At 64.3% G+C, this 21,514-nt stretch overlaps 2 protein-coding genes across 2 annotated transcripts; both read right to left on the reverse strand.

Moving 5' to 3' along the window:
- Nucleotides 1–5,164: 5,164 nt before the first annotated feature.
- OGFR (opioid growth factor receptor) lies at nucleotides 5,165–13,098 on the reverse strand. Its single transcript, XM_049650493.1, has 7 exons — nucleotides 12,861–13,098; nucleotides 10,379–10,447; nucleotides 9,677–9,755; nucleotides 8,778–8,856; nucleotides 7,840–7,906; nucleotides 7,143–7,291; nucleotides 5,165–6,414 (listed from the first exon to the last, which is right to left on the reverse strand). Exons 1-7 carry the CDS (start codon nucleotides 13,032–13,034, stop codon nucleotides 5,490–5,492), a joined length of 1,542 nt encoding a protein of 513 aa, XP_049506450.1. The 5' UTR covers nucleotides 13,035–13,098; the 3' UTR covers nucleotides 5,165–5,489.
- A 3,658-nt stretch (nucleotides 13,099–16,756) lies between these two features.
- On the reverse strand, nucleotides 16,757–21,508 carry MRGBP (MRG domain binding protein). The gene is made up of 5 exons (XM_049650494.1): nucleotides 21,340–21,508; nucleotides 20,601–20,722; nucleotides 18,548–18,629; nucleotides 18,160–18,234; nucleotides 16,757–17,729 (listed from the first exon to the last, which is right to left on the reverse strand). The coding sequence occupies exons 1-5, from the start codon at nucleotides 21,485–21,487 to the stop codon at nucleotides 17,548–17,550; spliced, it is 609 nt and encodes a 202-aa protein (XP_049506451.1). The 5' UTR covers nucleotides 21,488–21,508; the 3' UTR covers nucleotides 16,757–17,547.
- Between the last annotated feature and the right edge of the window lie 6 nt (nucleotides 21,509–21,514).

Below are 21,514 nucleotides of genomic sequence, written 5' to 3' on the forward strand. Positions count from 1 at the left end.
AGGCCAAAGACTACCGTGCACCCCCCACCTGCTCTGGGGATGGGATCCCTGCGGGCTGAACCCTGAACAGGAACAAGGACCGTCTTTGTCCCTTTTCACACCCCACACCCCGCTTCGCCCCAGCCCCGACGAGTGGGACTTAGTTTTGTCTCCATCAGGTCTAGAGGCTCAGGGAGGCTGCAGCCAGACTAGAACCCCACGGAGCCCTCCCCACCCGCAAACTCACATCAATGCCGTCCTTGCCCGGTTTCCCAGGTGGCCCTTGGGGGCCCGGGGGGCCTTGGGGTCCCACTTTCTGAAACAGAGAAGTGTCATCATGCAGTTGATCCCTCCCACCCTCTCCCGCGGGTCAGCCCAACAGAGCGTCCCCTGTTCCTGGGTCGGGAACGGCACCGGGGGCCTGGCCCCGGGCCCCCCCCCCCCCAGGCCTGCCTCAGAGATCCCCCAAAGCCCGGGGCTGGCAGCGTCTGCTGCCTGGATCCTCCAGGAGGGGCTGCACCGCAGGGAGCCTCGGGGAACAAAGGCGACATTGTGCCCGTCTGGTGGCAGCAGCAGCCGACCAGGCCAGGCGAGGACAGGGCGACTCCTGGGCTCATCCACGAAGGGTCGCGCCATCCACGAGGGCTCCGTGGGGCGACCAGTCTCCGTGCTCCACGGCGAGGTGGGCGATGGGCCTCGAGGCTGCGCAGGCGGTCCCCAAGCGTCCCGGGTTCCGGGCTCACTCACTGGCCCAGGGTGGCCGGGGAGGGGGCAGGTCGGTCCCCCGGCTGTGCTGCTCGACGCCCCGTCTCGGAGCCCCCGGACTCCCACCCTGGCCGCCACTCTCCGGCCCGCGCTCACCTGCGCCTCGGTCACGGTCGCGGCCAGGAGCTGCCCGAGCAGGAGCAGGGCCAGGGTGGGGGCTCCGGCCATGGCTGCACTCGCGCTCTGAGCAGCGGCAGCGCCGGCGGCCTGGGCTCGGGGCGGACGGCGGCGGGCGGGGCGGGCGGCGGGCTGGACGCCAGTTCCCGCCCCGCCGGCTGAGCACAAGCCCCCCATTCAGCAGGGCCCACCTGGGGCTTCCGCACCGCCCCACGCCTCCCGCCGAGCCGGCCAGGGGGAAGAAAAGAGACCCAGTGGCATTTTTTGGCCAGCCTCGGAGTTAAAATTATCCCCGAGACCGATGAGTTACACACATACACCTTTTAGCAAAAAAGAAAGAAGTTCTTTTCACCACTTGAGCCCGGAGCAGGGCGTAGAGAGGGAACAGTCCCGCACTGAAGGGCTCCTTCCGAGAAGGGGCAGCCCCAGCCCCAGCCCCAGCGCAGGGCGACCTCCTCGGGATCCTGAGTGCGACCGAGGCTGCCCAAGGCCCAGCAAGACCCCCAGCGAGGGCGAGCGTCCCTGTGCCGGGGGCCAGACCAAGCCACGCCTCTGGCTCCCGCGCCGTGTCCTGCCATGGGCAGAAGTCTAGGGCCATGCCTGCTCGGCCGGGGGCACCGCCCATGCCCAGGGGCCTCACCCCAAACTTGAGCAATCCTGAGTGGCCCATCCATGTTGCCCATCACTGGCAAAGGGCAGACTCTTACCCAGCGCTCCGCACCCCAAGAGAGGGCAAAGTGGCGGCCTCGGCCGAGAAGGAAGCCCCACCATGAGCCTGGGCCTGAGCACGAGTGGTGGACGGGACCCTGAGGCTGGTGTTGGCTGTTCCCGTTTTTCACAAGATTCGGGCAGCTCAGGGCTCGCCAGATTTAGGCAAACTCTGCTTCCCCCTGGGAAGGCACAGGAACAGCAAGGTAGGGGGCGGCACCTGGGGCCAGGGCCTCCATGGCCACCCTAGGGGACTCTCAAAACTCCAAGTCACCTACAGGCCCATTGAATCTGCAGGATCTCACACCCCCCCCCCGCCCCCCCAGGTGTCTGAATGTTTAGAATCCCCTAGGAAATGCTGCTTTAGGATTTAGGGTGTGCTGTATGAGCTCGGCTTCTCTTTCTCTTTTCTTTTTCCCTTCCCTCCTTTTCCCTCCTCTCCCCTCCCTTCTCCTCCCGTTCCCTTTCCTTCTTTTTATTTTATTTTATTTTATTTTTTAATTTACATCCAAATTAGTTAGCATCTAGTGCAACAATGATTTCAGGAGTCGATTCCTTAGTGCCCCTGACCCATTTAGCCCATCCCCCCTCCCACACCCCCTCCAGTAACCCTCAGTTTGTTCTCCATATTTGTGAGTCTCTTCTGTTCTGTCCCCATCCCTGTTTCTATATTATTTTTGTTTCCCTCCCTTATGTTCATCTGTTTTTTCTCTTAAAGTCCTCATGTGAGTGAAGTCGTATGATTTTTGTCTTTCTCTGATTTCGCTTAGCATAATACCCTCCAGTTCCACCCACGTAGTTGCAAATGGCAAGATTTCATTCTTTTTGATTGCCGAGTAATACTCCGTTGTGTATATATATATACCACCTCTTCTTTATCCATTCATCCATCGATGGACATTTGGGCTCTTTCCATACTTTGGCTACTGTCGATCGTGCTGCTATAAACATGGGGGTGCGTGTGTCCCTTCGAAACGGCACACCTGTATCCCTTGGATAAATGCCTACTGGTGCAATTGCTGGGTCGTAGGGTAGTTCTATTTTTCGTTTTTTGAGGACCCTCCATCCTGTTTTCCAGAGTGGCTGCACGAGCTTGCATTGCCACCAACAATGCAAAAGAGATCCTCTCTCTCTCTGCATCCTCACCAACATCTGTTGTTGCCTGAGTTGTTAACGTTAGTCATTCTGACAGGGGTGAGGGGGTATCTCATGGCGGTTTTGATTTGTATTTCCCTGGTGATGAATATGTTGAGCATCTTTTCGTGTGTCTGTTGGCCACCTGGATGTCTTCTTTGGAGAAGCGTCTATTCATGTCTTGGCCCATTTCTCCAATGGATTATTTGTTTTCTGGGTGTTGAGTTTGAGGAGTTCTTTATGGATTTTGGATACCAGCCCTTTATCTGATATGTCGCTTGCAAATATCTTCTCCCATTCTGTCGGTTGCCTTTTAGCTTTGCTGATTGTTTCCTTCGCTGTGCAGAAGCTTTTTATTTTAATGAGGTCCCAGTAGTTCATTTTTGCTTTTGTTTCCCTTCACTCCGGAGACGTGTTGAGTAAGAAGTTTCTGCGGCCAAGATCAAAGAGGTTTTTCCTGCTTCGTCCTCGAGGATTCTGATGGCTTCCTGTCTTACGTTTAGGTCCTTCATCCATTTTGAGTTTATTTTTGTGTGTGGTGTAAGAAAGTGGTCCAGGTTCATTCTTCTGCATGTCACTGTTCAGTTTTCCCAGCCCCACTTGCTGAAGAGACTGTCTTTCTTCCATGGGATATTCTTTCCTGCTTTGTCAAAGATCAGTTGGCCATACGTTTGTGGGTCCATTTCTGGGTTCTCTGTTCTGTTCCATTGATCTGAGTGTCTGTTCTTGTGCCATCCCTCTCCTTCTTCCTCCCTCCCTTCCTTTCTTTCCTAGTCAATGCGAGCAGTGGGGAAAGAGTGGCATGCAGAATTCCATCTGTAACTGACCGTGGACAATGTGGAAAACTCACAACCTCCGGCCCAGCCTGTAGGAGCTTCATTTCTGTGGGTGGGAGCTCAGGGCTTGCAGGGGGCTGTCGGTTTACCCGGGAGCAGCAGGTGGGAAGTGAAAAGGATAGAGCAGCGAGGCAAGATGACTGCTCACCGCTGGGGTGGACCGGCCGCCCCTCAGGTGTGAGGGTGTGTGTGAATTCCATCCAGAAGGGCCGAGAGACGCTCACAAGAGTTCTTGCCCCCCCCCCCCCCCCCAGCTGGAGGGGCACCCGAGGACCCCCCCAGACAGCAGGGTGGGGCTTGGGGCCAGTCCCCCCCCTCCCCCCCCGGCCCCTGCTGGACCAGACTCAGAGGCAGCCCAGCTGGCCTTCACCCGGGGCAAGGGAATGAAACCCTGCTCCACCCTTCACCCCCAACCCATCCTTAGCTCCACTCAGCCCCCCCCCCCCCAGCTGTTCCTGCCTTGAAGCTTGAACAGCCGCAGTGGGCTAGGGCTGGAGGAGGCCGGCCAGGGGGTGCCTCACATCTGGTACCACCAGGCAGAACCAAAGCATCACCCGTGTTTCGGGCCATCACTCTCCGTGATGCTTGGTGGGTCAGAGCCAAGCACGGACCCGTCCCCCCAGAGTTGCTCCAATGGGATTTTCCTTCCTCTCTGGGGTTCCAGCTGCCCCACCGAACCTTGCTCCGTACTGGTCTACACTGAGGACTCTGACCGCTATGGGCTCACACTCATCTTGGTGCCTTAGTTTCTCCCCTCTGTGGTGGAAACGGCATCACCGACCAAACCGGAGTTCAGGCACCTGGGGTCCTACCCCTCCCAGCAGATCAGGGGTGGGGGGGGGCGGGGAGGGGAGCCAGCAGCCCAGGACGTACGCCTCCCCAACTCCAGCTCTGGGGAACATCAACTCAGGGGCCCTCCCTCCCAATGACTTCCAGTTTGTGCAGCCCCCTCCCCAGGACGGGAGCGGACCGTCAGCGCTTTTTGTGAGAATGGAGCCCAAGTCGCAGCTGGTAACTCTCGGGGTGAACCGTGCTCCCTTCTCCCGTCCCCAGAAGAACTGTGACCTTTGTCACTTCGCTTGTTCAAAGGCAAGCGCGTGGCCCTCGGCAGTCTCCTCACCCCACTGGTGTCGGCGCAGAGGAGCCAGCGTGTCAGGAAGGGGGATCCTGGCCTGAGCCAGCCGCGGCTCGAGGAGCGGGAGGTGTGCTGTGCCCACGCCAGGGCAGAGGGTCCGGAGGCCCCGGGGAGGCTGTGTCTTGATGCAAAGGGCTACCAGGGTAGGGACAGAGGGCACGGAGCCAGAGAACGCCGCCGACCTTGCTCCCCAAGGCACGACGCTGTGCCCCATATCAGCGTGGGCACAGGTCCTGTCCCGACCCGGGCCACGCCACGCCCCTGCTCCTCCCGCTCAACCCACCCAAGGGGGCTGCGCGTGGGTCCCCAGACTTAAACTAGTGACAAAGGGCAGCCAAGGGACAGAGCGCCCGGCTGCAGAGGCCCCGGGAGGCTGCATGGTCAGGGTGCTCGTGTGTTGGGGGGCGCCCAGGGGACACCACCCCCGGACTCCCGAAGAGCAGTGCTCCTCCCCTGCCCACTCACGGGACTGCTGCCCATGTCCAAACACTCAAAGTCAAATGAGTTTATTCAGAAAAGGTTTCGGCACCAGACTAAGAAAATGAGCCCCCATTCCCACCCCCCAGACCCTTGAGGGCCAATTTACAAAGATGGGGGGGGGGCGGTGGCTTGGAGGAGGGAGGCAGGAAGTGAGCTGGAGGTAAGGATCCCCAAGTCCCTGGCCTTCCCAGAGGGGGGATCTGCTCCTTCCACGGCTGCGGTGACCAGGAGGGACAGACCAGTACTGCTCCGTGCTGACAACAGCTGACCACGTGGCTCCCCAGACCCGTGGCAGTGGCAGGACGGAGGGCAGGATGCCCAGGCGGCCCGTTCCCTTAAGGCTTTCTGGGTTTGGCCTCAGGCCCCGCCTCTGCTTCCCTATCTACCGAGGGTCCCGCGGGGGCTGAGCTCCCAGGGGCACCCTGCTCTAGCTCTGCCAGGCCACCGGCCTCCTCCACCCCGTTATCCTTCTCTCTGGCCTCGGGGCACCCTGGCAGGGCGCAGCGCCGGGCGGGGGCTGGGGGCTCGGCCCCACCACCGGCACCCACCGAGTCGCCGCTCCGGGGGCCCTGGTCCACCTTCCTTCTCTTCCTCACCTCCTCCACCACCTTGGCCCCCGGGGGGGGCTGGGGGCAGGACTGCTCGGCCTCCCCCGGGGCCCGGCTGCCCGATTCCTGGGTCCCCCCGCTCAGGCCGCCCTGGCTGAGGGCGCAGCCCTCCAGGTTCAGGGCGATCTTCTCCACGTCCGAGGCGCTCTGGCCGCCCCGTTCCCCCGGGGCCTGCTCCCGCCGGCTGGCGTCCAGCTTCCTCTTCTTGTTCTCCTTGGGGCTCGGGGGCTCCGGGCCCCCCTCCCCGCGGCCCCCCGCCTCCCCTTCCTGGCCCCCGGCCCGCCCCGGCGCGCCGGTCTGGCCCCCCGCGGCGCCGGCCCCGGGGAGGGGGTCCGGGGCCCCGGGGCTCCCCTCCCCCTCCCCCGCGGGCAGGGGTGGCCGCAACCTCCGCAGCTTGTCGTGCGGCCCCCACACGAACTTGCGGCGCGGCCGGAAGTGCTCCCAGGCGAAGCGCAGCAGCTTGCGGCGCTGGCGCGGGCAGCGCACGGTGAACACGAAGTAGTCCAGGGCGCTCTGGCGCACGGCCGGCAGCTCCTGGCGCACCAGCGTCTCCTCCAGGAAGAAGCGCGCCAGCGGCGCCTGGTAGCGCTCCAGGCCCAGCTCGCCCAGGGACTTGAGGATGCGCGTGATGCGGAGGTTGTTGTGACTGTGCCTGGGGCCGGGAAGCGGAGGGGCGCTGGCGCGGGGGGCGGGGCGCCCCGCCAGGGCCCTCCCTCCTCCTCCTCCCCTCCTCCTCACTTCCCTCCCCCCTCCCCTCCTCCCCTCCTCCCCTCCTCCCCTCCTCCTCCCTCCGCCAGGCTCCGTCCCGTCCCACCCTCTCATCCCCCTGGCGCCCTCCCCCTCCCTGTGCCCCACCCCAGTCCTGGAGAAAATGGCCTGTGTGCTGGACCCTGCAGGTGGGGATCCTGATGCATCTTTTAGAAGGGGGCTGCCCCCTGGGCCCCGAAGGTCTCCCCCCCCCCCCCCCCCCGGGCGGGGGAAGGGCGGGGGGGGGCCCCCCCCCCCCCAGCACGGGACCTGTTACCCACGTGCAGGGGCACTGGTGTCATCAGCAGACCCACCCCCTTTACCTCCTCCCCATCCGGTGCCTCTCACCAGGGAGGAGGAGGGCCGTGCCTGCCAAGGTGAGGGTGCTATGGGCATCCTGGCCCACACCCAGGCGGACCCAGCGCGGCAAGCAGTGAAACTGACCGGCTCTCACGCCCCTATCAGTGGCACCACCCCCACCCTGCAAACACGGAGGGTGTTCAGAGAGCCTTTAGAGTTCACTTGCCCGAGTGGCCCTGGAGTCCCTCCTCCACCGAAGCGCTCCCCCCACACCTGTCTGAAACCTAGCAGCCCCATCCTCCTCGGCCGTGGTGGGGGAGGGGCGGTCCTCACCAGTTGAGGTTCTGGAAGCGCTTCTGGTAGTTCTGTGCTCGGCGCACCTGACCCGAGCTCCTGTCTTCTAGCTGGATCCCGTAGAACCCCAGCATGAGCTCGTAGGCCTGCACAAACCGCTCCCTGACCTCCTTGCAGCTTTTAAATGCCTGGAACACACCCCCGAGGCCGGTGGGGAGCCCAGGGGTCGTCACCCATACATCCGGCTGGCCAACGCCCCCTCGGGCCCTGATTCTTCTAAAGGGCTGGACTCAGACTTTCAGGGTAAAACGCCAGGGCGCAGGAGCCCGGACAGGAGTGAATGATGAACCTCTCTAAGCTGCCTCAGAGTCTCACTGGGGCCTGAGGCCCCAGCTTCACCCCCAGGGGAATCTAGCTCCTGGGAATCATGCGCCCCCACCCCCCCCCCCCCGGGCGGGGCCCTGGGGCGAAAAGCCCCCCGTCCCCCCCCCCCCCCCCCCCCCCCCAGACCCTCTTGTCCCTCCAGGAGCGTCTGCTCCAGCCCCAACCAGGTGTGATGAAACTCCGGTCACCATGATTCTGCTCACAGCCCTGGCTCTGGGCTCCCCAATTGGAGGCAAAGTGCCGGAGAGAGCCAGATTTCTCTAGAAGCCTGTGAGAGCACCAGGGGCAGAGGCAAGGGCCAGTGCGGAGGGGAGGGGCTCCCCGGGACGGCTTCCCAGCGATCAGAGCTCACCTCAACCTCCCGGAGCGTGAGGGGCTTGGCATGCCAGTTCACTCCAGGTTCACGCAGAGGAAACAGCCTGTGGGAGGCACGGTTACAGGTCCGTCGGCGGCAGGCACGGGCTCCCAGCCACGGCGCACACCCGCGGTCCCGGGAGGCTCACCAGCCTCTCTGGGCTCACGGCTCAACTCTAGGAGGGCCTGGCTGGATGACCATGTGTGTGCGCTCTCACAAGGCAAAGCCGAGGCGTGAGGGGGGGAAGGCTGCAGGGAACCTGTTACGGGCCAGGGAACCCGATGGGTGCACACACGACTAGAAGAGTCGTGCGCGTACTCGGCAGCGAGCCGGTCTGCCAGTGCTGCCCAGGGCGTTCCAGGCAGTCCTCCTAATTCTTAGGTTCTCCTTGCGTCTAGCCGTCAGTGCTGCACAACTATCCCCCACGATGCGCTGTGCCCAGGAAAAGGCCCCCGACGTGCCATTTTCAAACGCACTGTGTTTGTGGGGCAGCGTCAAGGCTCTCCAAGGTAGCCATGCCGGCAAGGATCACCTCAGGCCACTGTTCGAGGCCTGTCACTGTCAGTGTCCAAGGGACTCTGCGGGCCCACGAGGCCTGTTGGCACCGGGGCCCGTCCCATCCCAGCAAGCTGGCCTGTCTGAGGCTCTTCCTGCGCCCCACGCCCACCTACAGCCTCAGAGGCTGCGCACCACCGCTGCCCTGCCCCGCCGAGGCGGCCTGCCCAGTAAACCCCGCCCTACCGACAGCACCTGCTCGGTAAGCCCCGCCCCGCCGACAGTGCCTGCCCAGTAAGCCCCGCCCCACCGGCGGTGCCTTCTCATAAGCCCCGCCCCGCCGAGGGCGCCTGCTCAGTAAGCCCCGCCCCACCGAGGGCACCTGCTCAGTAAGCCCCGCCCCGCCGACATTGCCTGCTCGGGAAGCCCCGCCCACTCACCACTGGATGTAGGAGTGATTCTCTTCCAGGACATCGTAGTCCTCCCTCCAGTTCTGAAGAATGTCTTCAATGAAACAGCCTGGGGGCCCCACGGGGATAAGTCAGTGAGAAGCTGCTAGAAGTCCCCCCACTTTCCCTCCCCTCCTCTGTTGAGGACCTCGGGGCTCTGAAGCTTGTGTCTGTGTCATGTGACCGTAACCCCCCCCAACCGAAGCCCTCGGTTTCTTTGCAGTCCGACACGGGCTCTCCGTTGCTGCCTGAGCACGGACCCGAGTGAGAAGGGCCACGCTGGGCTCGTTGGGCCGGAGGGCCCAGGAGGACATGGGGTCCCAGACCCCCACCTGCCTTTGCAGAAAGGGGGCCTCACCGCCCCCTCCAAACCACAGCTGGTTAGCTGGAACCCGACCTCAGACAGAACCTCCAGCGGAGCCCCACCCCCCATGGCCTGGCCTCCTGTAGGGCGGCCACTGTTTCCAAGGGCCAGTGACTCTCTGAGGCCACGTGTCCTCTGCTGCAATTGTGCTGCGTTGTAGTGGGAAGGCGGCCACGCCTGAACGAATGCGCGTGGGTGGCTTCCCACGGACTCTCCCTTATGGACACTCACAGTTGAATTTCGTGTCACTTTCACAGCACAGAACATTTTCCACCTTGAGTTGTTTCCAACCACTTGGAAATGGAACAATCACTCTTACTCGCCAGTTTACACGTGCGGCTTTCCCACCAAGGCAGCAGTAGTGAGCGACACGGCCCTTCCCAGGGCGTCCCCGCAGCAGCCTGCAGGGGGCGCTGCGGGGCAAGCCGAAAACCGCGGGCCCAACAGGAAGCCGTCCCCAACAGGGTCCCAGTGGGGCCACAGACGCCCCCCGGGACAGGGCGCAGGCGGCCCAGCAGACGCGCACCGTTGGGCAGGAACCGGATCTCGTTTCTGTAGAAACTCAGGTTTGGCATGTCACCGTTGCCATCCCGTTCTATCAAATCCTGAAGAGCCAGAGAAAGTTGCGGTGGAGACATCTCCAGAAATAGGCTGCCTCCGAGGGCCCCTCACACTAGAACGTTCGGGGAGCGGGCGTCCGCTCCTGGGCCCGTGAGCCTCGACATCCTGAAGGCTGGTGAAGACCCGAGTCCCCGGCCGGGGCCCCTCGCCCCGCAGGCGAGGACCAGCCTCCGCACTGGGAGGACAGCAGCTCGCTCTGACCGCCACCTTCCCTCCTCACCAGCGCGGGCCGGGCGGCAGGTCCCCTCCATCTGTACCCCTAAAGTAGCCTAGGGGTTGGCTGACACTCACAGTGCAGAGGGCAGGGGCGAGGGCCACGGAACGCCACCGACATGGGCCCCGACCCGCGGACCGACACACGGGGCCACGTGTGGCTGCGCCACTAGCTGGCGCTGCTCCCCTGCTCTAAAGGCTCCGGGACAGAGGCGGTCCTCATCACCCCCCTCCCCCGGGGGGAAGAAGCCGCAGTCCCAGGTGGGCCCTGGGACCTCGTCTGAGGAGGGGGGTGACGGGACGTCTTGTCCCGATGGCCTTCTCCCGGCGGAGGGCGGGAGACTCCGTCCCGGCCGGGCTGCCGAGGTGTGCGGGCGCCGAGGCGGCTACGTACCGGGTAGTGGTGCCGGTACCTGCGTGTGTCGCGCGCCGCTCGCCAGTTTCGGGACCCCGTCGTCCTGGCCTGGGGAGAGAGGAGATGAGTGAGACCCCAAGGGGAGGCCCACCCCAAGCCAGCCCCTGTCCCAGGAAGGGCAGCACGCACGGGGTCAGCTAGCAACAAAACCGGAAGGGACCAGAATGGGAGGAACAAGCCCTGCCCCCTGCTCAGCCCCCGCGGCCCGCCCCCGCTCCCAGGATCCCAGGCTGACCGGCACGTTCTTGGGGTGCAGCACCGTCCCCAGGCCCTGGCCTCACTGCCTCCTCTGGTACTTGCCGGCTAAGTCCATTTGGACCGCAGCCCCAGGACTTGCCCCTGGTCCCCCTGCCTTCGCCAGTGCTTTCTCTGTGTACGGTGCTCTAAGTTGTCACAAGGCTTGTGTCTCGAAGGGCCGTGGCCTCCCGGCCTACAGCCCCAGGAGGGGCCCCAAACACTTGCCTGACGAAGAGATGAATGACCAAGGCCCAGGGAACCAGCCTGGCCCCCGCCCAACGCCGTAGACCAGACCCCGTGTCTCCGGGCCTCCGGCCCTATGCGACAGCCTGTGCAGGGAGACACAGGGGCTCCTCGCTGCCCCCCAACACCTGCAGCCCCTATCTCTGCAGGCCAAGCTCCCCGGGTCCTGGGAGGGATAGAAGGTAACTTCACGGCTAGGATGCTGGGTAAAGGTGGCTTCACCCACCCTCTTATAGGGTGGGAGGCGTGAGCGAGGTTGAGCCTGGCCTGAGGTCCGACAGAAGCCGGGGCAGGAGAGAGGGCCCAGGCAGGTATGGCTCCTGGGCATGACTCCACAGGAGACCGACCGCTCGTCCCAGGGAAACACCTGGGTCCAGGATCCTGCAAGGAGCACTGCAAGGGGAGTCAGGAGGCCAGGCCTGTCACTGTGTCCCTTGGCTCTGACCCCCTCCCCACTCCCCAAGATGCTCCAAATGGTTCTGAGCTCCAGCAGGGGCCTGGGGGTGCCTCTCTGCCCAATTTATAGACCAGGGCCTGCTGGTGATGTTCTTGCCTACCAGCCAAGGGCCCGAGGAGACACCGAAACTCGGCAGGAGCTGGCCCCACTCACCATCCCCAGGTCAGCCCCACGGGTGCACAGAAGACACAGCCCAGGACAAATACCAGACAGCTGGGCCCCGTGTAGAAGTCAACGACTGTGGCGCCTCTCAGTGGCCGAGGGGCCAGCGCACTGCTGTAGGAGTGGGGCTCACAGAGCTACAGCAAGGACAGCATCCTCTCTCAATACGTGCCCCAGCCGGTGGGCATCTGCCACAGAAGAGCCAGATCCCTGCCCGGTGACCCCTGGCCACTGCCCAGCCTGCTGCCTCCAGAAACTCATGCCTGCCCCAAACACCATAGATGTGCTCCGCCTTCTGGCCTCCCTGGCAGGCCCAGGAGCCCGTCTGGGTCCCTCTCCCTGACCAAGACTTCACCACACAGCCAGCTAAACCCCAAACCAGAGCTCTCATCTGTCTGGGGGAGAATGCAACCCAGAGATCACACGGGATGGAATTCAAGGCCCCACAGACACGATGCCAATACATCATCCTCCAAAAGTGACAGCTGTCACCTAAGTCCCGATAACACCTAGAACCCCAGCTGGGACCACCCTGCACTGGGACAGAATGTGAGGCTCAGGGAGTACCGGCCCCTGGTATTGAGTGACCCTAGTAACAAAAGTAACCAGTGGTAATGAGAAGAAAATAAATCCGTGGCAACAAAAGTAACCGATCGTAACAAGGAGTATCACCAGTGAAGACAAAAGTAACTGCTGGTCACCTAGGTAATCAGTAGTAACAAAAGTAACAGCTGATAATGACAAATCAGCAGCCATAACTGCCAGTAGCTGGGGCGAGCAGCCCTGGCTCAGGCAGGTCACATAAATGTGGCCTCCAAGGCCACTCTCGAGAGGGTGGGAGGTCCCAGCGGGTGGGCGCTGCACCCAGCGAGGAGCGGTGGGAGCAGGGCGGGGCAGAAGCAGGGGGCACCCAGAGGCAGAAAGGCAGGCAGAAGCAGGCGGCCAGCACGGAGAGCTGGGATCTATTCAGAGGACAGAGCCAAGGGCCCGGAGGCGGGAAGTGACAGAGGCGAGTCCAGAATGTGCCCAGGGCATGCGCTTGAGGAAGTATCATCACACCGCACGGATCTGAGGGTGGCCCTGGATCTCCCTGCAAGGTCCCCCCACGGGCTGGGCCGGAGCTGGGAGGCGCGGGACGGGGCGGGTCTCAGGGTGTCCAGAGATCCTGAGGGGGGCACCAGGGGGCCTGGGTCGGGGAGAGGGCAACAGCTGGAGAGGGAGAGCCAGGCCCCAAGCCGGGTGTCCGGGGACCGGGAGGGGGGGCGGCCTTCCCGGAGCGGGGCCTCACCCCCACCTCGCGGCGGCCGGGCGGGCGCCACCCGGGGCTGGGCGCTGGGTCCCCGGCGCGCGTCGAGACTGCACCTGGAGCGCGCCGGGCCGCGCCGCCGGCGCGTCCTCTTCGTCCTCGTCCTCGTCCTCCGCGTCCGCGTCCCCTGGGGCGCCGGCCTCGCCGTCCTCGTCGCCCCCAGCGCTCGCGCCCTCGCCGTCCTCGTCCTCGTCCTCCTCCCAGGTCGAGTCGCAGTCCGGGTCGTCCATGCTCGGGCGGCGGCGGGACCCGCGCTCCGGCGGAAGCGAAAGTGAGCGAAGGAGGAAGCGCGGGGGAGGGCCGGGGGCGGGGCCGGGGGGGATCGGGGCGGGGCCGGGGGCGGGGCCGCCGGCGCCGTCCGCCCCGAGAAGGCCCCCCACGCTCCGAGGACAGCCCCTCCCCGAGAACGTCACTCCGGAGGACGCCCGCCCCCTTCCTCGCTGGGATTGCCCCCAGGGTGTCCCCCCAGGACCCCCCTACACGATATCCCTTCCCTTTGGGAGAAGACACCTCCCCCAGGATGCCCTCTGGAGTATACCCGCTCTACAGGTATGTCCCTGGAGGATGCTCATCCCAGAGAATCACCCCAGAATGCCCTGAGGACAACCTCCCCCCAGAGGAAGACGCCTACCTGCTGGAAACCCCCTCCTCCAGAATATCCCTCTTCCCAGAGGACGTTCTCCTGGAGGAAGTCTACCCACCCCCTGGAGGATGCCCACAGGAGGATGTCCCTCCACAGGGCTGACCCCAGGAGCATAACCCCTGGGAGCTGTCCTCCCCAGAAGGGAGGCCCCCCAGGATGCTCCCACGCGGGATGCCCTCCAGGTGTAGGCTGGGGCTGTGGTCTCATGAGAGGCTCCTTTGGAGAGCAGTCTGCTTCCACGGTCCCCCAGACTGTGGGCAGAAGTCATTCTCGGCCAGTAGGACACGGATCCGCGTGTCCCTTCACAGACGGTTCACAAAGGCCAGCAGGAGGGTCTCTTTACAGTGTGCTGGGAGTCGTCTGCACCGTCACTGTGGGCCTGGCCTCTGCCCCTTTGCCACAACCTATCAGCGGTAAGGTAAGGTGCTGCCTAGAGGGAGGGGACGCATGAATGACTGGGTGACTGGGGTCATCCTGAGGCTGCTCAACACAGGTGGCCCTGGTTAAACATCCCCTCGGGGGCCTCTCTGGGCGCTGGGGGCAGCCGGCGGTGGCCGCCCTCTTCGCACACATTGGCGTGTGTCAGACAGCTGAAAATCACCTGCAGTTGCAAATTCCCCAGTGACCTCCCACAGATTCCCTTAATCTGTGCCCTCACATCTGCTGGTGGCCGAGGGAGTTCCAGCAAAGTTGGAGACCCGCCCCTCAACATGCAACTTGGGAGTGGCCCGCCCAGGTAGTATTTGGACTCTGTGACGACCGTGCACCTTCGGTGTTTCACAGCATTTCAGCTAAAACCAAAGTCTGGCCTTCTGACGGATCTAGCCAGGAGGGTAACTCCCGGGGTCGACGGGGTAGAAGGTGAAGGCCAAACCCAGCCCCCTGGGGTCGCTGACCTCTCCCAGCCCTGCCAGCGGCCCCTGGGCCTCAGGGCTGCCTGTGACAGCTGAGAGGGAGCACAACCTTCCGACCTTGGCTGTGGGCACAGCTGAGGGCCCTTCTTGATGCCGGCCGTCCTCATCCATTCTCCGGGTACAGTCTCACCTGGCTGGAGCCTGTGTACACACGACCTCACTCTCTAAGAGGACGGAGGTGCCCCCCCCCCCCTCCGGAACGGACATCTGGGCATTTCTGTAAAAGGTCTGCCACCCGTGGGCAGGCTAGGTTTCCTGGGCAGCGGGCAGCCGCCGCGCCTCTGGCGGGGGCCGCGGGGGCGGATGGCCTCCCCCACCCCCTGGGCCTCACCTCCCGCTTGCCTGACTTGCAGGTGGCCCCGCGAGGCCCCGGCCAGGACATCGGGCAGATGACACCGCGAGGCCCTGACGCAGGTGTCTGCATTCCGGGGGCGGAACGCAGGGGTTTGGCTGCTCTGAGGGGCACTGCGGCGGGGAGGCTGTGCCTTTCCACGGGCCGAGCGGCAAGCCTCCCCGCCGCTGCCTCCCACCGGGGCCGGGACGACGGACCCTCCCAGACGCTGCCCGACTTCCGCTCGACAAGGAAGAGTCACCCCGAACAGCACCTCTGGCTGCTTTTGTGCAGTTTGCCTGGGGCCCCGCAGGGCGCGTTAACCCGGGAGCCCAGATTTCTGCTGCAGAAGAAGGCTTGTGCTGTGTGTCCTCCCCTCTGCAGCCTGGGGACGCCCGCTGTGGGCTCAGGGCTCTGGACAGCAGGCCGCCCAGGCTGGGGCGGGGCTGAGCAGGGGTGGGGGGCAGGACTGGGGGGCGGGCCAGGGGGGCCGGGGCGGGGCCCAGAGGAGCGACGGCGGCGCGCTCGCTCGGTTCCTCCTCCGAGCACCGGCAGTAGGTGGCGCGCCCCAGGGTGGCCCTGCCCCCGGTGGAGGAGTCTTGCAGGAGCTGGGCGGGGGCAGGTTCAGGTTAGACCTGCCTTAACGTTTTCCTCAGGCAAAACCAGTTGCAGCCTCGTTGTTTGGCCAAAGCCCCACGCCCTCCCGCCCCGCCCCGAGGGAGCCCCGCTGCGTCCCGTTGCTGCCCTATCGGTACGCACTTGGGAGCACACTCTCCTGCATCAGCCCTGGGGGCCCTGGGCTGGGCCAGAGCAGGGAGGGCTGAGGCCGCACCCACCTGTCCCCGCCCAGGGAGGCTGCGCCGTCCCGTTGTCGACGACCCGGCGTCCTCAGCGCGAAGCACCTCCCGGAGGTTTCTGGTCCCGGGTCAGTGGCGCCTGTGTCTCCCAGGGTCCTGCAGCCGCTCACACTGGCTTCTCCCCAGCGCCTCTCCTCTGTCACACTCCGTCTACCTACGTGGTGGGGGCACAGCTGTTCCCCATGTCACAGAGTGGACCCCTAGGCCAGGAGAGGGTAGTGCGGGGATGTGAACTTGACCTGCACAGGCCACACGCACCACATGAACCGGACCCCCTGTGTGAGCCTCACCCTGGCTGAGGACTCCGGCCTCCGCAGGCCTAAGGGCGTGGGGAGTGGCCCCAAACCGGCACCTGGGGTCGGGGGCCATCTACCTTGCTGGGCTGGCCTTGTGCGCCCCTCCCCCCACATCTCCTGGAAGGGCAGCGAATGTTCAGTCATTAGGAAACAGGTTTGACTTATTGACTAGGCTTTTCCAGCATGTTCTGAGGTCCCTGAAGATCCTGCTCCAGACCAGGGTCTACGTCTGTAAGGGAAAGACCCCCGTCTTCATAGACAACGTTTGCCCCGTGGCCCTGACGGTTCTGACTCCCCAGGGACCAGGCTCCTCTCGGGCAGCAGGGTCCCAGCGACAGAAGCCGGCGCAGAGTGGGCCTTGAAGGAGGGCTGCCGGCGATGTGCTCCAGGCCCCGCGAGAGACGGCGGGCCGGGTAGAGCAGGCCAGCCTGCATGGGGCGTGGGGCACCGGGTTCCTGCCCTTGCCTGGTGGGCCGAGGCCCGGCCTCCTGCTCCGAGACGGTGGGGGGATTCAGCTTCCTGGTGACTTGTCCAGATGAAGGACCCGGGGTGCGGAGGTCAGCCGGGACTGAGGGCGCACCCTTCCTGCTCTGCCGGGACCCTCCTGTGCGGAGAACAGACTGGGCCCCGAGACTCGCGTTGCCAGAGGATGAGCTCCCGGACGTCCGGGCTCAGCCAGCCACCGGCTCTGCCTTGTCCGCCGTCCGGGCATTTCGTATCTGAAGGACTTGTCACACTCGACCACATTTCCACTCTGGCCCGATTTCCTGTTGGTCGTCAATACGTTGTATCGAGGGAATGCTACGAAGCCCACTGAGTGTAGGCTGTGGTTATAATCCTTGGAAAAATAAACACTTCCTACCGTAAGAAAAGGGAACTTACTTTGGTATCAAAATCACGAGACTCCAGGCTGCTGCTTTTGTGCTTTAATATTCCGCACTCAAACGAAAGTATTTCAGGCAACCCTGGGCCCCGGCGCCCCTTCCCTCCACTCACTCATTTGGTCTGTTTGCAAGTTACCGGAGGATACAAAAATAGCCGCTACAAATCCTCTGTTTCTGGCATATAAAAACTGAGCGAAAAGTGTCTCAGCAGTCATGACCTTAGCACGAAACATCTCGGGAAAAATACAACACAGGTTTCACTTCTGCAGTGTTGTTTTCATATAAAACACTAGTAAAATAGGCTTCTTAAAAATTAAATAGTGAAATACCGCCAAATTATATACATCGTTACAGTACAAGCGAATGAGGCAAAACGTCCAGTTCTCAGTTTCTCAGGTGGGGCGACGGTCCGCCACGGGCTGGCCTGAGTCTCTCTCCCGACGGGGCAGCCGGTTAGGAAGAACGGCCAACAGATGGACAGACGGACAAACGGGCAGCACTGAGCTGCCCGGCAAGACCAGCGCTCCCCAAGGACACAGCAAGAACGGACTTCCTGCTCGCTGGTCCAGGTCTCCTTGTCCGTGCCCCTCGCCCTGCTCCGCGGGGCCTGGACCGCAGCCCGGCCGGCGAACTAGCACGGCTGGAGCTGACCCGGCGTCACGGGAGGACGGGGAGCGGGAGGACACGCCCCCGCGGGAGGCGGTCGCGGTCGGGCCCTGTGGGAGCCACAGGGGCGGCGGGCTGGGGGGGCGGGGGGGGGCGGCGCGTCGGGCCCGGTGGCCGCTGTCCCCCTGCCCTGTGCCCGGGCCGAGCGGCGTCTACGTTCGGCGCCGCTTGGCGGCGCTGGGGCTGGAGGGGTTGCTGTTTGCCGTCAGGACTTTGTCGGTGACGCGGCTGCGCTTCCGCTTGTCCACCCCCTCCTTGGAGCCCAAGTCCGAGGGGTTCTTGTCTTTGCTGGCCTTTTCCGTTGCTTTGCCCAAGCTTCCTGAAGACGAAAAAACTGGGAGACAAAATCATTTGGCTGAAAACAGAATATCCAGAATTTTACTTCCTCTTCCCGCTCGGTCATAAAAAGCTGCATCTACACACACGACGCTCCGAGCCGGGCTGCCGTGTGGCCCGCGGGCGGCTGGGTCCTCCTGAGGACCCGCCGTCCCTGCCGCGTGGAGCGTGTCCCCTGTACCCGCACCCCCTGCACCACGCACTTTACGTCCAGCGGCCCGGGTGCCAGTGCCCCGGGCCGCCGCGGGGCTCGCTCGCAGTGTGGGCCGTGCACCAGGCCAGGTTTGCCCAGCAGCTCGCGCCCAGGCGGGTGGAACCAGACAGCGCAGCTCCGGCCCCGGGCGGACTCAACGCGCGGGCTGGGGGTGCGGAGCCGCCCGGCTTGCTCCTGGGGCCCAGGGCGGGGTCGGGGGGCGCTGCCCACTCACCATCGTCCGCCCCGTTGTGGGGGTCCACATCTTCCTTCATTTCCTCCTTCATCTCTTCTTCAATGACCACTTTTCCTGTGGGGCGACAGCTGACGTTTACCAAAACGGTGGGAGACGCGGCCCTGCCCAGCGCTGCGGACGGCTCAGGCCGGGGACGGCTGTGTGTGTGCTTCTCAGCTGCCGCCAGGCCGCTTTTAAAGAGAGCCCATTGTTCTTGAACAAGTTCCCGCCAGTCCCCAAGACTCCCCAGACCTCCCAGTCCACCTGGGCCAAGAAGCACCCCGCCGGCAGCCCTCACTCCTCCCCGAGGCTCGTGACCTTCACCCGACGCCACCGCCCTCGGCCCACATCCTCCTTAATTCCCAAACCTGACCCGCCTGAGTCTCACCTTCTCGGACTTCGTGAATGATTTCTTCCGGAAGGACGAAGTTCCTCTCTGGATTTGGGAATGGAAGAATCTCAGATTCGTGCTGACGGCAAGTAGGGCGATTTTTTAAAGAAACAAAGAAAAAAATGTGATTTCAGTAAGTCACCAAAAACGTGTAAGAGCCAGCTTAGGAGCACCTGAGGAGCAAGCACACGGCCGGTCCCCGAGAGCCGAGGGGGAGGGCACCAGCGGGGTGAGGACACTTCCTTCTTTCTGCCGGCAGTCTACCGGGAGCTGGGCTTCTCCGACAGGCCGCAGAAGGCAAGGCTATGGCTCTAGCCACCAGGAGTCCAGCCACCAGGAGTCGTCACCTGACCTGAGGCTGGGGCAGCCCCACTTCCCAGCATGCCGTCCCTGCCCCCAGGGCAAAAGCAGGCTACGGCTGTCCTGCTGACCTGTCCCGCTCCCTCCCCACGAGGTGACAGTGACAGTGGAGCCCGCAGACACGGAGGTGCCGGACAGGAAAGCTACTGCCTCGGACACCAGGTGAGGACCACACAGTGGTGCCAGGGACACCGCTTATCAGAGTCCCACTTGCCCTACACGTCACACAGGCCCCATGTGCCAGAAGGGACGAGACCCTGGAGGCACGGGACCACCAGAGGAAAGGAAGGTGAGCTGGCGGAAGGGGTCTAGACAGGGAGGGGCTCAGCGGGAAGGGCCTCCTCTCCGCAGCTCGCAGGCCGTGGTAAAGCTCGGTGCTCAGCCCGCAGACGTGCTTGCGTCTCCTGGAGCTTTGGAAACCCTGTGGCCCTTGGGGCTGCTGGTATCTCCGTGGTGGGGGCCACAGATGCACACTGCCAGGGTCCCGGGTGACTCTGGCATCAGCTCCAGAGGGGCACTGGGGTCCGGAGCGACAGCCTCGAGGTCGTGCCTGGTCCCGCACAAGTAATAGGCCAGACTGAAGTTCCGGCAGAGAGGGGGGACCGGCTGCTTGCCCTGGACTACAGCCTCTGAGAGGCGCCCTGCAGCTCCCAAGTGCAGCGAGGGCCTGGTGCCAGCTGTGTCTGTGTCCCTGGCTGCACTGGGCCAGGGACCCTGCCACCCTCATGTCTGTGTCTTGCTTGGGGCCCCCACTGGCCTAGAGTCACGGCATGGAAGTCTGGGGACCAGGTGACCCCACAAGGTGACAGGTGTGGGGTGAGGCCCCTTCAGGATGACAGCTTGTCCGTGATGAGCTGGTCCCAGCAACAGGGACTTCACTTTCCAGGGTGCTTTCTACAGGCCGGGCATTCAGTCCCCAGAGCACGGCTGTCACCGCTATCTCCTTCCAAGAGTAAGACAAGGAGCTGCGAACCACCTATCCAAACCCACAGGAAGCAAAGTTGGCACCACGTTCGGGCAAGGAAGGCCTCAGCTGGGTGGGCTGGCGTGGCCCTAAGTCAGCCAGGGGGGCAGAGACTCACCCCTGCCCCGGCACAAGTGCCTACCCCTTTGCTTGCCTGGAGCTCCCGCTGCCCCCCAGCCCCAGGGGTCCACACCTCCTCTGAGCTCCTCGACCCCCCATCTCCTGCTGCCACAGAGCCCTGACGCCTGCTGTTCCTCTGCGGGGAATGTCCACTGTCTCCTCTGGCCATCCTGGCTTCCCAGTTGACCTGCCTGCCTTTCGATGAAACTGGCCGGGGGTTCTGTGGCGACAGGGCCCCGGCCTGCCTGGTGCCCACAGAGGCCACCATATTCACCTGAATGTGACTTAGATCCAGTCACCTTCCTGCCTGGTGCGCCGTGGGGCCTCCCGTGTGACTGCCGGGGCCTCACGCCTCCTCCACGGGCCTCAGCTCCGCACTTGTCTCCCCGGGGAGACTTTTGCTAAGCACCCCACATAAGGAAGGCTCCTCGAGGGCAACCAGCTACCCCCACTGCGTTTGTGAGCTGCTTGAAGTGCCTCGTTTGGTTACTGGTGCCCCCCCCCCCCCCGGGGAGGGCCACAGGCCACAGGGCTCCCTGAGGAGCAGCTCGGTCTGGGGCTGGGGGGCCCTGGCCTGAGGAGCAGGGAGGGTGGGATCCAGCTCACCAGTGCCTGCATGTCATACATGGTGCTCAGGTGGTCCCAGATGACCTTGGATGGGACCTGCCGACCAATGTTCTGGCTGAACTTGTCCCGGATACAGATCATGTGGAAGTGCCGATTGACACCTGTGGGAAGAGGGAGTCACCTGTGAGGAGGGGGGAGGCGGGAGGCGGGAGGCAGTGAGGGAGCTGGAAGCAGGGGTCAGCAGGGGAGAAGATAGGGGCAGGAGGGCGGGTGTAGGAGGTGCAAAAGGAGGGTATTGGGGGGCAGGGTGGAGGAGGGAGAGTGGGTGCAGGAGGGGCACAGCAGGGGCCAGGGGGAGGGTGTAGGGGGAGCATCAGGGGCCAGAGGGAAGGTGCAGGGGGGCAGCAGGGGCCAGAGGGAGGGTGCAGGGGCGCAGCAGGGGCCAGAGGCAGGGTGCAGGGGGAGCATCAGGGGCCAGGGGCAGGGTAGAGGGGCGCAGCAGGGGCCAGAGGGAGGGTCCAGGACGGGCAGAAGGGGCCAGAGGGAGGGCAGAGGGGTGCAGGAAGGGCCATAGGGAGGGTACGGGAAGGCGGAGGGGCGCAGGGGAGGCAGGGGTGCAGGAGGGGGTAGCGTCAGCGGAGGTGGGGTGGGTGGGCGCAGGGGTCGGAGGAGGCGCAGGTGGGTGGGCGGACGTGGGAGGCCCCGCCCCGCGCCCCGGCCGTTGCCCGGCCCGCCCCGCCCCCACGCGGGTCCGCGGCCTCGGCGGCGCTCCGCTCACCGACGGGCTTGTGGCCCAGCATGGCGTGGAAGAGGCACACCTCCACCTCGGGGCTCCACACCACCGTCTCCTCGGCCGGGCTGGTGGCCGCCTCCCCCGGCCCCTTGTCGCCCGGCGCGCCGCCGCCGCCCACCTCAGCCTCCCCCATGGCCCGGCCGCCCAGCGACGAGCCCCC

Source organism: Panthera uncia (assembly GCF_023721935.1).
Source record: "Panthera uncia isolate 11264 chromosome A3 unlocalized genomic scaffold, Puncia_PCG_1.0 HiC_scaffold_11, whole genome shotgun sequence".
NCBI lineage: Eukaryota > Metazoa > Chordata > Mammalia > Carnivora > Felidae > Panthera > Panthera uncia.

Bases quoted from the DNA above. Each gene is read 5' to 3' on its own strand.
- OGFR (XM_049650493.1), bottom strand. From the start codon at position 13,034: ATGGACGACCCGGACTGCGACTCGACCTGGGAGGAGGACGAGGACGAG. The intron at 9,756-10,378 runs GTACGTAGCCGC...CTGGCTCTTCAG, and splicing joins GGTACCGGCACCACTACCCG to GATTTGATAGAACGGGATGG. The intron at 7,292-7,839 runs GTGAGCTCTGAT...GGTGTGTTCCAG, and splicing joins TCACGCTCCGGGAGGTTGAG to GCATTTAAAAGCTGCAAGGA.
- MRGBP (XM_049650494.1), bottom strand. From the start codon at position 21,487: ATGGGGGAGGCTGAGGTGGGCGGCGGCGGCGCGCCGGGCGACAAGGGG. The intron at 18,235-18,547 runs GTGAGACTCAGG...GTCGCCCCACAG, and splicing joins CATTCACGAAGTCCGAGAAG to GAAAAGTGGTCATTGAAGAA. The intron at 17,730-18,159 runs GTGAGTGGGCAG...TTTGTCTCCCAG, and splicing joins CCACAACGGGGCGGACGATG to TTTTTTCGTCTTCAGGAAGC.